General features: G+C 42.8%; 1 protein-coding gene across 1 annotated transcript in view; it reads right to left on the minus strand.

Annotated features, from left to right (window-relative positions):
• Positions 1-388: 388 nt before the first annotated feature.
• LOC121477378 (sodium/potassium-transporting ATPase subunit alpha-1-like) overlaps positions 389-13179 on the minus strand; it is a 33563-nt gene continuing 20772 nt past the window's right edge. The window contains exon 3 of the mRNA XM_041731640.1: positions 389-553. Coding sequence (XP_041587574.1) covers positions 389-553 — 165 coding nt within the window. The remainder of the gene's footprint in view (positions 554-13179) is intronic.

The following is a 13179-nucleotide window of genomic DNA, read 5'->3' on the forward strand; positions in this document are numbered from 1 at the left end:
TAGTGGAAGGTGTATCACTTTATTTTATTAGTATTCATATTCCAAACTCATATATGCAATTGTGGAGGACTTCATGAGACAGTTTGCTCTTGGGAAACAGACAACAACCCCAGACCAGCCTAATAAACATCCAAAATATCATCCATGCCTGGCGCAGGTGTTCTCCAGTTGCCACCTGTGCTAATGTTTAGTGGGCTACAGCTCCGGGCACCATCATAATTTGTGCTCTGGCTTTGCATCCCACATGCCACTGCAACGAAATGGCCCAATTTGTCCTGCCTCTGCATTGGAGGGGACAGGGTCTCCAGGATCTCCTAGCAATATACCTGTCTTCCAGTTTACTATATTTATAGTCAGAATGACACTCCTCTTAGCCTTCCCTGACTGTTCAAGGACAGGTTAACTCTGAAGAAAGGTGCTTGAAGGTTTCCTGGAAGCTCCGCTGTTTTGATTTGGCCTCTGACTCAGAGTCGAGCACAGGTGAAGGCTTCAAGCCTAGAATCCAGCACCGTTCCCCTAGCGGGGTACAAGATGGGGAGTCGATATGCATACCCTGTCCAGAACCAGGAGAGTTGTAGTTTTTTGATAAACTGGCCTGGTCCTAGAGAGGATCTGTTGGGCTAATGGAAATGCTGGTGCTTTGCTACTTAAAAAGAATGAATTTCCTTGCAGTTTCATTTGACCTTCACAAGGACATTCCCACTTTGACCCCAAAGCATCGAGAAGTGACTTTTTCACTTTACAGGCACTTTTAATCTCATTCCAATGTTTCTCTCCTCATTCCACAGCCACCCTAACGATGAACTGAGAATCATTATGAATTCCCAGGGGAAGTACCTCCACATTTTAATTCCTTATGGTCATGTGGTGGGAAGCCCAGCTGAAGAGAACTTTCAGATTAAAGACAAGGAAGAAACCTGAGGAAAAACCAAGGATTTCAACAGACCTCATTTGGTTGGGAAGGAATCCTAAAGATGCCCCAGAGGGAGCTACCCAAACTGTAGCCTGGCAACCTGGGGAAGTATCTGACCCAGATAAGTAGGGTTTGGCTTAATCTTCAGATTCTGGTTGCTTAATTCCCAGACTATTTGTTGTCAATGCCGCACGATCGATTGGCCTAAAGAGATAAGGGACCTGTTTAGATTAACACCAGAAAGAAAAAAAAGCACATTCTCTGATGGAAGTATCAGTTTTTCTCAGCTAATGGGCAAGGAAGGTAAAGCCAAGAAGAGGTGCTGGATGATTCCATCCCATTTCACCTAACTGGACAAACCTCTGGACTGTGGGAATGAGGAGGAAGTGATCTTATGTGAAGAGGGTACTATGCACTCAGGAGGCACTGCAAGAAGAGGGCCTAACCCTGGCCTCATTACAGGCCAGAGAACTATCTAGCCTCAAGGAGAAGGATAACAGAGTGGTTCAGAGCTGAGGCTTTCAAGATAGAATTTCCGGAGTCGCATCTCACATTGCCAATCTATCTTGCTCAAGGGCCTTAACCTCTTGGTGCCTCAGTTTCCTCTTCTGTAAAATGGAACTAATAAGGCTAATGTGTAGATCAAACAGGTAACAGTGTTTAGAACCATGCTTGGCATAGAGTTATTATTACATGGTCACTACTGCTATATTTGATGTGTTAGGCTACTAACCAGATTTCGTTTATCCAGACTTTTCTGTCTCAATAGCTCCTGACTGTTTATTGTTCCTGGACCCAACCCCAGATCTGCAGAATCTGAATCTCTGTGGGAGAAGCCTAGGAATTTGTATTTTAATAAATGTCTCAGGCAAATCTGCTGACAAAATTCCTCTTCTGGACCCTGGACCCAATTTAGGATGGTTTCAATCCACTTACTTCCCACTTTGCCTCTCCTCAGCTACCCTGCCACTCCCCCCACGTCTTCTTCATGACCATGAGGTGTTCTGTTTTCTCATCCTTGCATGAGGGAGTGCTTTCTCCTCCAAGTGCACATGAATTTCCTTGCTGTGCTCTGCTAGCTCCACTGCCTGGAAGGCTCTTTCTTGTCCTCCCATTGCTGAGCACTCCCATTGCTGAGCGCTGTATACCAGGATTAGGCATTTTTCCCTCGCCGAGGCCTTCTCTGCATCTTCTCCTTGTCTAGCAGAATTTCTCACGCAGAGCTAGATGGTTGTCTTCTCCCTAGACCTGTCTCCTGGTTCACCTGCAATCCTCTTTAAAGGGCAATTGGAGTTCAGTCATGAGAAACTAAGATGCCATGACCCCTGTGTCACCAGCTGGTGTCTTCTCACCAGGGACAGTGGGGTGTGGATAAGGAGATGATCTAGTCTCTCAAGAGACAGACCCTGCAGCTGCTCTCACACTCACTAGTACTGGTCATACCTCACACGCCAAAACCATGGCCCCTCCACACCCTGTTCAAGCCCTTTCCCTGGTGTTTGGCCCGGTTCCCTGGAACTGCTCTTTGGCCCCTTTGCTTTCTCCACCATCGTTGCCTACACAGGATGTGGGTCCCATTCCCACTGTCTTTGCTCCAAGCTTGAAACAAGCCAGTGTAACCAGCACCTTGGGCTGGTCTGCCCCAATCTGGACTGCTGAGCACAGCTCTCCACTCCATGCCCTGTGGCCTTGGTGCCAGTAGGGGATATTCTGTAAGTCCTTTGAGCCTGTGGTGATAAGGAGGTCAGAGAGGAGGCCTGGGGCCAAGCCCCAAAGGGCAGACTTCTCTGGAGAATCGGGAACTGGCCAAGTGGGAGGCGAGGGGCAGACATTCCTGGTGTTTCTGCTGCTGTCTTTGCCACACCCTGGGGCTCACCACATATCCTCTGGGTCTGTTGTTTGACCTGCTTTGTTAGCAGATCCCATCTCCTCCACCCCAGCCCTTCATTTGCTCTGTCCTTTGCCACAGAGGGGGCAGGGGGTAGAGAAGCTGTGGGAGAAGGGAGGGAAGGGATGCACTGTGACTTTAGTGCTGGTGCAGGGAAGCTCCCAAGGCTTGGGACCATGGCTGAGGAAGGTTCTCTGTCCTCCCATGTGGTCATTTCTCCAGGGACAGAGAGAGAGAACAGTGAGAAGACAGAGATGGTGTTATACTCCAGGACTATTTATTACCTCCTTTTTGTACAAATTCTGTTCCTTCTCCAATAGTCAAAGATGACTTTTTGTAAGAACAGATACATGGCTTATACTTTAATTTATTCTTTCATTTAGCAAGTATTTACTGAGAACATACTCTGCCTGGGTCCTTAGGGTAAAGGTGCTGGGAAGAAGTCTGGGAGGTGCTGTAGATGAGACAAGCCTACAGTGCAGTGCCTGGGGTTGAATAGGCCTTAAAAATGGCTTTTAAGTAAAATCAGGCAACTCTGATATAAGGAGATTTTTTTAAAATAAATTTTATTTATTTATTCATGAGAGATACACAGAGAGAGGCAGAGACATAGGCAGAGAGAGAAGCAGGCTCTGTGCAGGGAGCCTGATGTGGGACTCTATCCTGGGACTTCTGGGATCACACCCTAGGCTGAATGCAGATGGTCAACCTCTGAGCCACCCAGGGGTCCCTGATATAAGGAGATATAAGGGCCACACAGGTGCTCTAAACAAAATATACAAGGGTCAGAAAATCTTTGCTGCAGTGCCTGAGGGTGGTGTCAAGGTAGAGGTAACACTTGGGTTGACCTTAAAGAACAGGTGAGCATTTGTAACCATACAGGTGTGGTGAGCACTGTCGACCCGAGTATATGTAGGGAGATGGGAAAGTTCTGGAATACTTGGGCAGTGGGTAAAGTTTAGTTTGGCTAGAGCCCAGGGTTTCTTAAGGAGAATAGTGAAAATCCTAGGAAAGTTGGCCAAGACAAGTCTGTGCAATGCTCATGGAACAAGACGAGAAGTTTTTACTTGATTTGGTCAGATACATAAGCACTGGAGGCTATCCTCCAATAGACAGATGAGTGCACATGACAAATTGTGCTTTAAAGAAGGATCTTCCTTTCAGGCCAGGAAGATCATCAACATAATAGTGTATGAAGGCAGGGGCAGTGGCAGTATGAATAGAAATGAAAAGATGAGATTTAGAGAGTGGTCCTGAGGGAGACTGAGCAGGATTTGGCAATGCTGTGGGGATCGAAGAGAAAAGAGTGGCGTGTCAGGAAGCGGTTGTGTGCTTCTATATACTGATCCCCATTGGCTGGGAAGCTTCTCAGTTCAATAATCACAAACATTGATTAGTGCTACTCTCTTGTCTTGCACGAGACAAGCAATATAGGAACAGCAAAGGTGACCAGACACAGTCTTTGCCCCAACTAGAGAAGAGACTTAGAGGAGAACCCAGGCCAAAACTTCTATTTCCTTTGGAGAGAAATCAGAGATGATTGAACGTTGTATTTACTATCATCCACGAGTATGAATGAGGGGGAAAGGGACTTGGATTCCCCGGGAACACCATGGGTAGTTTAATGATTTAATGATTTTGTTTGGCTTTGTTTCATCAAGAGCTATTTCTTTTGACCCTAACATGGGGTATGTGTTGAGTCACAAAGGTGAGTAACAGATTGTCTCCCTTCCCCTCTCCCAGCTCTAGGGGATGCTCAGAGGAGTCTGAAAAGAATGGCAGGGCTAGGTAAAGAAGAGGACACATTTCAGTGGTCTGGGATTGAAAGGCAAGGTCTTGTGCCTCACTGGGGCACAGGAGCTGAGGGCAGTCTTTCTGCAAGAGGAAGCGTTTAAGCCAGATGTTGGATGGGGTAGGATTTCAATAGGCAGACATTGGAGAAGTGAGAGTGGCGTTCTTGGTGAGAAAAAAGGAGAGCAAAGGTGAGGAGACAGAGATGATAGGACATGTTTAGGGCCTGCTACACTGTCTTGTTTGAAAGATGTATAGGCAGGGGCGACTCATTGACTCAGAAGGTCAAGCCTCTGACTCATGATTTCAGCTCAGGCCATGATCTCAGGGTCCTGGGATCCACTCCCCCCCACCCCATGTTGGGATCTGAGGTACACTCAGCTGGGAATCTGCTGAAGATTCCCTTTCTGCCCCTCTCTGCCCCTCAAATAAGTGAATAAATAAATCTTTAAAAAACGATGTATCCTTAAAAAGCATATGTGTATGTTCTGTAAACAGAACACCATCCTGTTTAAAGCTAAAGTTTTGTTTTGTTTTGTTCATGAAGTTAAGAATAACAGTTGGTAAACCAGCTAAGTGGGCTAGAAGTCGTGGTTTAGTTGTTTCCAGTTATACAATGTTCTGGGTTTCTGATTGGGCCTAGGAGACATCCTTGTTTGTTAACAACTGTCAAGAGTTATTTGATTAGGTTATTTCTCTACTCAAGCCCAGAAGTGAGTCTGTCGGACTTTGACTTTTGGCAATAACGTATCCTTGGTATGGAGACTTCCATTACTCACTATCCAAAGGAGTGGAAATCATGCTTGCTTTCCTTTTATGGGGTCTCTTTATGGACAATGAAATGTGTATGTGACAGGACATAGAGGTCAATACATGGAAATCACCACATTTCACAATCATATTCCTGAAAACCCAAATGCTCCATGCCAGAAGTAGGCTGAAATTAGTCTTTTGCACTTTTCTTACTTCATCCTTTTGGATCTTCCTTTGCTCTCAGAGTTGTTGATTCATCAAAGAGCAACTAGAAATATTATGACAACAGTGTCTTTCTTCATGCTCAGTAAGAGGACAAGAAGGACCACCCAAGGGTAAAAGAAACAATTAACCAACTTAATTATCAGCAATAAATTGTCAGTAATTCTTAGCTATGTTCTTTTGGTAACACTATGTGCTAGCATGCTTAAAGTAAATACAAGAATGGATTTTTTTCTTTTTGGCAAGGCATAGTCGAGGGATGGTGGTTAGGGTTGGGGAATTGCTTGTCAAAACAGAAAGGATTCTAATAAACACATGAGATTCAAATCCTAAACATGTCTTTGAGTTTGAAGTGTTGAAGTTGGTATCTGATTGTGTACTGCTTTCCTAGGGCTGATTACCAAATGGTCACCAACTACATGGCTTAAGAACAACAGAAATGCATTTTCTCCCAGTTTTGGAGACCAAAGGTTCAAAATCAAGGTGATTTCAGAGTCACATTCCCTCTGAGGTGTTGCAGGGAGAACCCTTCCTTGCTTCTCCCAGCTTCTGGAGCCTCCAGGTGTTCCTTAGTTTGACGCTACATCACTCTGCCTCCCAGCTTCATGTGGCTTTCTTTGTGCATCTCCATATCTGAAGCCTCCCGCTCCCTTTCTCTTAAGAGGATATCTCTCATTGGATTTAGAACCCACATGAATCAAGGATAATCTCTGAGATCCTTGGCATAATTCCACCTGCAAAGACTCTTTTCCCAAATATGGTCAATTTACAGGTTCCAGGGATGAAGGCACAGACATATCTTTTGGGGGCCATCAATGTATGACACTGAAGATGCATTCTTTGGTGGCATAAGGATGTCCTCCTGGATGTTCAACTAGTTTTTGTTGATTACTCATCCTTAGGACAGCAGAAGATTGAATTCAGTGCAAGGAGATTATGGTGAGTCCAAGAAATCTGCACTTGGGACAAGAGGAGTTATGTAGTTTACTGGACAGAGATTATAAATTCATTTTACTAATCACAGTATATTTTGGAAATTTATCAACAACTTTTTTGATAGGTTCCAATGCTGGGAATTAGAGATCCCCAAAAGAGTCAACCACATGGTACATTTTATTGTTCATAACACACTTTCTTGGTTTTTTTCCCCTCTTTATTTGTTTTAAAGATTTTACTTATTTATTCATGAGAAACACAGAGAGAGGCAGAGGCAGAGACATAGGCAGAGGGAGAAGCAGGCTCCCTGTGGGGAACCTGATGTGGGACTCGATCCCAAGACCCCGGGATCACAACCTAAGCCAAAGGCAGAAGCTCAATCACTGAGTCACCCAGATGCTCTTCCCCTTTCTCTTGAAAATAGAAATCTTTGAATTGATCCAGTTGGGCATTTGAAACTCTGAAATGTTATGGAATAAAAAAGTACATTTTAAAGCAAGTCTCCCTAAAATAAATAGAAGACAACCCAGCAAATAATACACAATGAAGATTTTTTCAAGAATGTTTTTGATGGCACCCCTTTGGGGTCAGAGTTCCTTATTTTTCAACTGGGCATAGTAAGACATAGAGAAGCCAGGGCCACAAATGCAAACTTAGCTCCCTAAATAATACATGCAGAATCCCTTTTCTCTTCCAGTAGCTGAGAAACACAGCCACCCACATATTCCTGCTCCTCTCCCCCGGTGCTTTGGGTTGGTAGTAGGAAATTGCTGGGAGAGCACTGACTCACCGGAAATGCTCTCTTTTTTTCTAGAGTAAACAACAAGAATGAAATTGTGTCAGCACCATTTACCAATTTTATTTTTAATTGGATTCTACGCCTTTGATCACTGAAGGGGAAATAGTGAATGAGGGCCGGCACAAGCTTAAGGACCGGCATTATTACCTTGTATGTTCATTTAGACCATTTCCCACCATCCACCTGAGATGCAGTTATTTATTAGCATAATATGCTTACGGATCTATCTGCAGGGCTTAAAGATGGAAATTGAAACTCTGTGATGATTTAGCTGAAAGTTACTGGAGCATTCATAAAGCTGTCAGAATTACAAGAGAAACCACATTAAGAAAACGCCAGCACTAGTTGCTATTAAATGGATATTCAAACATCGTCAGCACTGTTATCCACAGAGGGCTGGTCTAATTTATAAGCTCCTGTACAAGGGGATAATGGTAGCTGCAGGTTCAAAGGAAAGTGGATCATAGGAATGACATTAGGAAGAATGATCGCATGTTTTAAAACATAAATCAGGACACAGGACAAAGGACTTTCCCCCGATTCATTAATATATTTACATCTTTAAAAAGTATTCTCACTAATAAATCACATTTATAGAAAACAATGAAATGAATTGAAAAGGCACAAATTCAACTTTTATTCATTCAACGAATACTTATTGAGTGCCATTTGTATGCCAGGCATGATTTTAGGTAGTGGATATGATGCAGACTAAACAAAGTACTGACCATAGATAGTAGTCCATTGTCTTATCAACAGAGGTTTATTGAAGGCTGCTACACACCAGGCATGTGCTATCGTTGATATTCTGTTGATTTTCAATCATATACATTTGTGATCCTATATACTCTTGGGAAATGAAATGTTACTGAGTCTCTGAGCCTAAGAATTCCTGGGAGTAGCTAGGTGTCTCCCATGAGTCTGCTGATCACTCTTGGGCATAGCCTGCTGCTCTGCTGGCTAAGCTAGAGTTCTGTAGACTCGGTCTCCATGTACAGAGTAGCTGTACTGAGCCAAAATTTTGTTTCCATTTTCATGGCTGCCTCTACGTTTACAGCCTCAATGCTGGTGGAGCCGGAGATCTGGATGTGAAGTTGGTGTCCCTGGAATGGAGCCTTGTGTTCTGAGATGGCGACCTGTCATGACTTGTCATGTGAATGCACTCTTCCTCCAGCACGCTGAGCTCGGGTTGCTTGTGCCCCAGGAGTTACAGTGTTTAGCCAGCCAGTTCTGTCAATTCTTCCCAAGCAGAGGTTCCTTTGCCGTCTTGCATCCAACTCACACATCTGTACCCTCTCCTAGCCCCATAAATCTAAAGATGTTAGTGCATGTGACTTCCACTCCTTATGGGCCTCTGAGACCTGCCACGCCAAGGCATCTGGTTACACACATGAATCTTTGAAAACAAGATAGTCTGGGAAAATCTAGAGCAGGTGGCCTTAGATATATAGCCTCTAGGTGCAGACTGAATGACCCAGAGTTCAAGGTAGAAAAGCCAGTATTTTATGGAAATGGGCAGTTAAGAAAAGATGACCCAGGAGTCAATTACAAAGGCAAAAAACAAATTTGAGTATGAGCCGTACACCCAGAAATGAAATTGAAGTTAAGGTGCAATAATTAGAAACATGGGAATCTGCATCAGAAATCAAATTAAATTGGCAAAGAACTTAACGATGTACCCTCAGATCTTCACAGGGAGAAATTATTACTTAGGCCTATTCTACTATTAAAGATGTGGTCATTGAGCTTCTGCCCCGATGCAGACTCTGCATTAGGCAGTGGGGAGAGAAGGATGAACGAGTTCTTTTCCTTGCCTTTAAGAAGCTTAGAGTCGAAGACAAGGGTCGGAAAGTACAGCCCTTGGGACAAATCCAATGCACTTCCCGTTTTTGCACGGTCTGTGAGCTAACAATGGCTGTTAACATTTTAAATGGTTGGGAAGTGGGAATCAAGAGACTAATGTTTCCTGATATGTGAAAATTGCATGAGTTCAAATTTCAAGGTGTATAAATTAAGTGCCTTTGGACCATGGCCGTGCTCATTCGTTCATGTGTTGTGTCTGGCTGCTTTCCTGCTACAGTGTCAGAATTGAGTACTTGCCACGGATTGTGTGAGCCACAAAGCCTGAAATGTTTACCCACTCCTGATCTAGGAGATGGGACAGAGGGAACAGCACAGACATAAGCACATGATTAGGGGAGAATATGAAGGTAAAGATGACCCCAAGGGTATTTCTGGAGCATTGAAGAGAGCATTACAAAAGAGGCACAATTTTCAGTTTATTTCAGTTTACTAGAACACATGTATAATTACCCAGAGAATTTTAGATACTTTTTTTTTTTTTTTGCTGTTATATAAGCAAGGAGCCAAAGAAACAAACAAACAAAAAAAGAAACTTGTGACTGTATTTCCAGCTTAACTCTTCTGGTTATTTTTTTTTTTTACTTATTATTAGTAATAATATTTTAGCTTTCTTTTAATAACATTTTATACACACAGGTATTAATATTGCTTTATTACCAGTTGTCTTATATGTATTATTAAAGCATTAGTTGTTCAGGATATCCTGTATCGGATGGAGTTTTTTTTTTTTTTTTTTTTTTTAAAAAGATTCTTTAATTTTTAAGTAGTCTGAAGGCTGTGGTCTGGAGCAACTTGGCAAGGCTGGGTCTCTGCATGTGGTTTAAAGGGCAGGTCTCCCCCAAAGGCCTGAGAGAGGGGTGTGCTCTGAGACACTCCCTTTTATTGGATCGGGCTTCCTGGGACAGGAAGTGGGGAACCTGGATGTCAGCAGGTACCAATGGTGGCAGCTGCACATGGCTGACCTCAGGGGCATTTTTAAATAGAATCTCTTCCATATCTGACCCGGGGGAGCTGAGCAGAAAAAGACAGATATGGGACTTTGTTTCTCATTTTATATTTTTATCTTTGGCTTCTTCTGGTGAAAGTATAAACTCATGCGCTAAATGAACAAGTGGTCAGTAGTCCACACTGACTCACGGAGAGGCAACATGGCACTAGTTGTGGGGTTAGGATGTCTGGATTTGAATACTGGCCCTGCCACTCAGGAGTTTTGTGAGTCTGGGAAATTTACTTAGCTTCTAGACAGTGCTTGTTAAATGGGGAAAGTACTAGCAGCTATCTAACAGGGTCATTGTAGATTAAATAAATTAATGCATGAAAAACATTTGAAACAATGCCCGGCTTGCAGAAGAGTCCTCCACATTTGCCATGATGACAATGATGATTAATATTACTTTGCTCTCTTGGAAATTACCTATTTGGGGTCCACCCTAAACATTGTTTTTAGGCTCTTAACATATTTTGCCACACTCCATCTTCGGAACGGGAATCCTTCCCTCTGTCTTTTTCCTGAGGTCCTCCCCTGAATTCGGGCCTCTTCCCTTGTCTTTTTGTCTTACTTCAGTCTTTTAAATCCTGACTGTAGCAATCTAGCAAATATGCCCAGGCACTAACTTTTATTATCCTTGTGAGGGAAGCCTAGTGGAGTGATTAAATGCTCTATCGCAATACCATTGATGATCGAGTTTCTGTTTTAGAGCATCAGTCATTTCTTCTGCAGCAGAAATGGTGACCACTACATATTTGTTGGATTGAATTGAATTCTATTCTTGCTCTGACAGTGATGAAGATCCTATTCTTAAAAATTTATTGCTGCATTAAATTAGCCTAGAGCTAAAGAACTGGACAGGTATCCATTGATTTACATTTAACTACCCGATACTTTCTGCTTGACCGTTTTGCTCTGGAAAAGAGTGTTTGGAATTTCTGTCTCCCGATTTATACTAGGGAAGTATTATGATTCTTCAAGCAGATCATCCTTATCCGCAATTTTCTGGAACTCTTGCTTTAAGCATATGCTTACTGGGCTCCTTATTCGTTCCCAGCTGATTTGTTATTGGCTCAGCTTCCTCCCTTTCCTTGCACTCAGCTGCTCATCTCTGAGTTTCAGAGATGCTTGCAAAGGACTGATTTAGGATTTAACAGAGGGAGAGCGAGTGTTTTAGTTATCTGTATCTGTGTACCACACTGCCCTCGAACTTAGCAGTTTGAGACAATGAACATCTACAATCTCACAGTTTCAGTGGGTCAGGAAGCTGGGAGTGGCTTGGTTGGGTTATTATGGTTCAAGATTTCTCACGACACAGCAATCGAGGTGTCAGTCTTCTGAGACTTGATTGGGTTGGAGGATCCACTTCCAAAACTGTGAGCATAGCTATTTTCTGGGGCCTTCATTTCCTTGCCAGGTTGGCTTCTCTTGCAGGGCTGCCTACACACAACAGTAACTGGCTCCTCCAGAGAGTGAGCCATGTGAATGAGTAAGAGTGTCCAAAATGGAAGCCAGAGCTTTTATAATCTAGTAGTAGAGATGGCATGTTATTATTTTTTGTATAGTATTGGACATGCAGATCAACACTCGTACAATGTGGGTATAGACTACAAAAGAGTGTGGATAACCAAATGTGGGTTCCTTGGGGATCATCTTGGAGGTTCAGTCCCATATTCTACCCTCTGGTCCCTAATGATTCACATCATTCCCACATGCAATATACATTCAGTCCTGCACAGGTTGCCCCAGAGTATCTCACTGAAGCACTAGCTTGAAGTCCAGAATTGTTATCTCTATCAGGTCCAGCAGAAGAAGAGGCTCTTCAGGTGTAGCTCCTTAAATGCAACTTCTCAAGTACAGTTCCTCTTCATTTATGAAACTAACTCCCCACACCCGGCATACAGTGGGGGAGCAGGCATAGGATAACGGTGATAGACATTTCTGTTCAAAAAGAGGGAGAATGAAAGGCACACAAAATGTTACTAGTATTTTAGAAATAGCAATCTGGAAACCAACTAGTTAAATGCCTGACTTTGATCAACTATTGAAGCCTGGGAATAATTTTCCATGGCTCTCAGCTCTGCCTTCTGGGCTTTTGATTCCTCCCAGTGAAATCATCTTTCTCTTTTTTTATAATAAATTTTTTAAAAATATTTTATTTATTTATTTATTCATGAGAGAAAAACAGAGAAAGGCAGAGACATAGGCAGACTCCATGTGGGAAGCCTAATGTGGGACTCGATCCCAGGACCCCAGGATCACGCCCTAAGCTGAAGGCAGATGCTCAACCACTGAGCCACTGAGCCACCCAGCCATCCCTCCCCCTCCTTTTTTTTGCCATCCCTTTTTAAAATACAATTTTAATGTTAGAATAGTTTCAAATTTCTACAAACTTGGGCAAGTTACTTAGCTTCTCCAGGCCTCAGTCTCCTCATCTTGCTTTCTTTGTTTCAAATGCCCTCTGGTATTTTCACCCACTTGCTTCTCCAGACTAGAAAACTCATTCTTAATTTTTACTCCTCTTCTCCAGTGTGCATTCCAGACTGCCCAACCCAAGGTCAATGCACGTTTGGTTCTCCTGACATGTGCTTCTTCCGCATCCTGTTATGCACATGAATGCAGTGTATTAGAATTATTTATTTTCTTGTCTCTTGTCTTTGTTTCTTAGCACATTGAAGGCTAGAATCCAAGCCAGTGTCTAAAAGAGAGAGGTGCTTAAATATTTCCTGAATAAATTGAATACATTAAAGAATTATTTTTTAAAAAATAAAAATACAGAGTAAGTGTATAGATTCATGTAACTACCATTAACAATCAGGATACAAAACAATTTCATCACTCCATGAAATGTCTTGCTATCCTTTCCTTTACCCCTAAACCCTGGCAATCACTAGTCTATTCTCCACTCTAAGGTTTTGCCTTTTCCTGAATGTCATATACATGGAATTATAGTATGCAACCTTCTGAGAAATGATTTCTTTATTCAGCTGCATGCCTTTGAGAGTCATCTAAACTGTTATGTATTT

This window comes from Vulpes lagopus, chromosome 2 (assembly GCF_018345385.1).
Source record: "Vulpes lagopus strain Blue_001 chromosome 2, ASM1834538v1, whole genome shotgun sequence".
Taxonomy (NCBI): Eukaryota; Metazoa; Chordata; class Mammalia; order Carnivora; family Canidae; genus Vulpes; species Vulpes lagopus.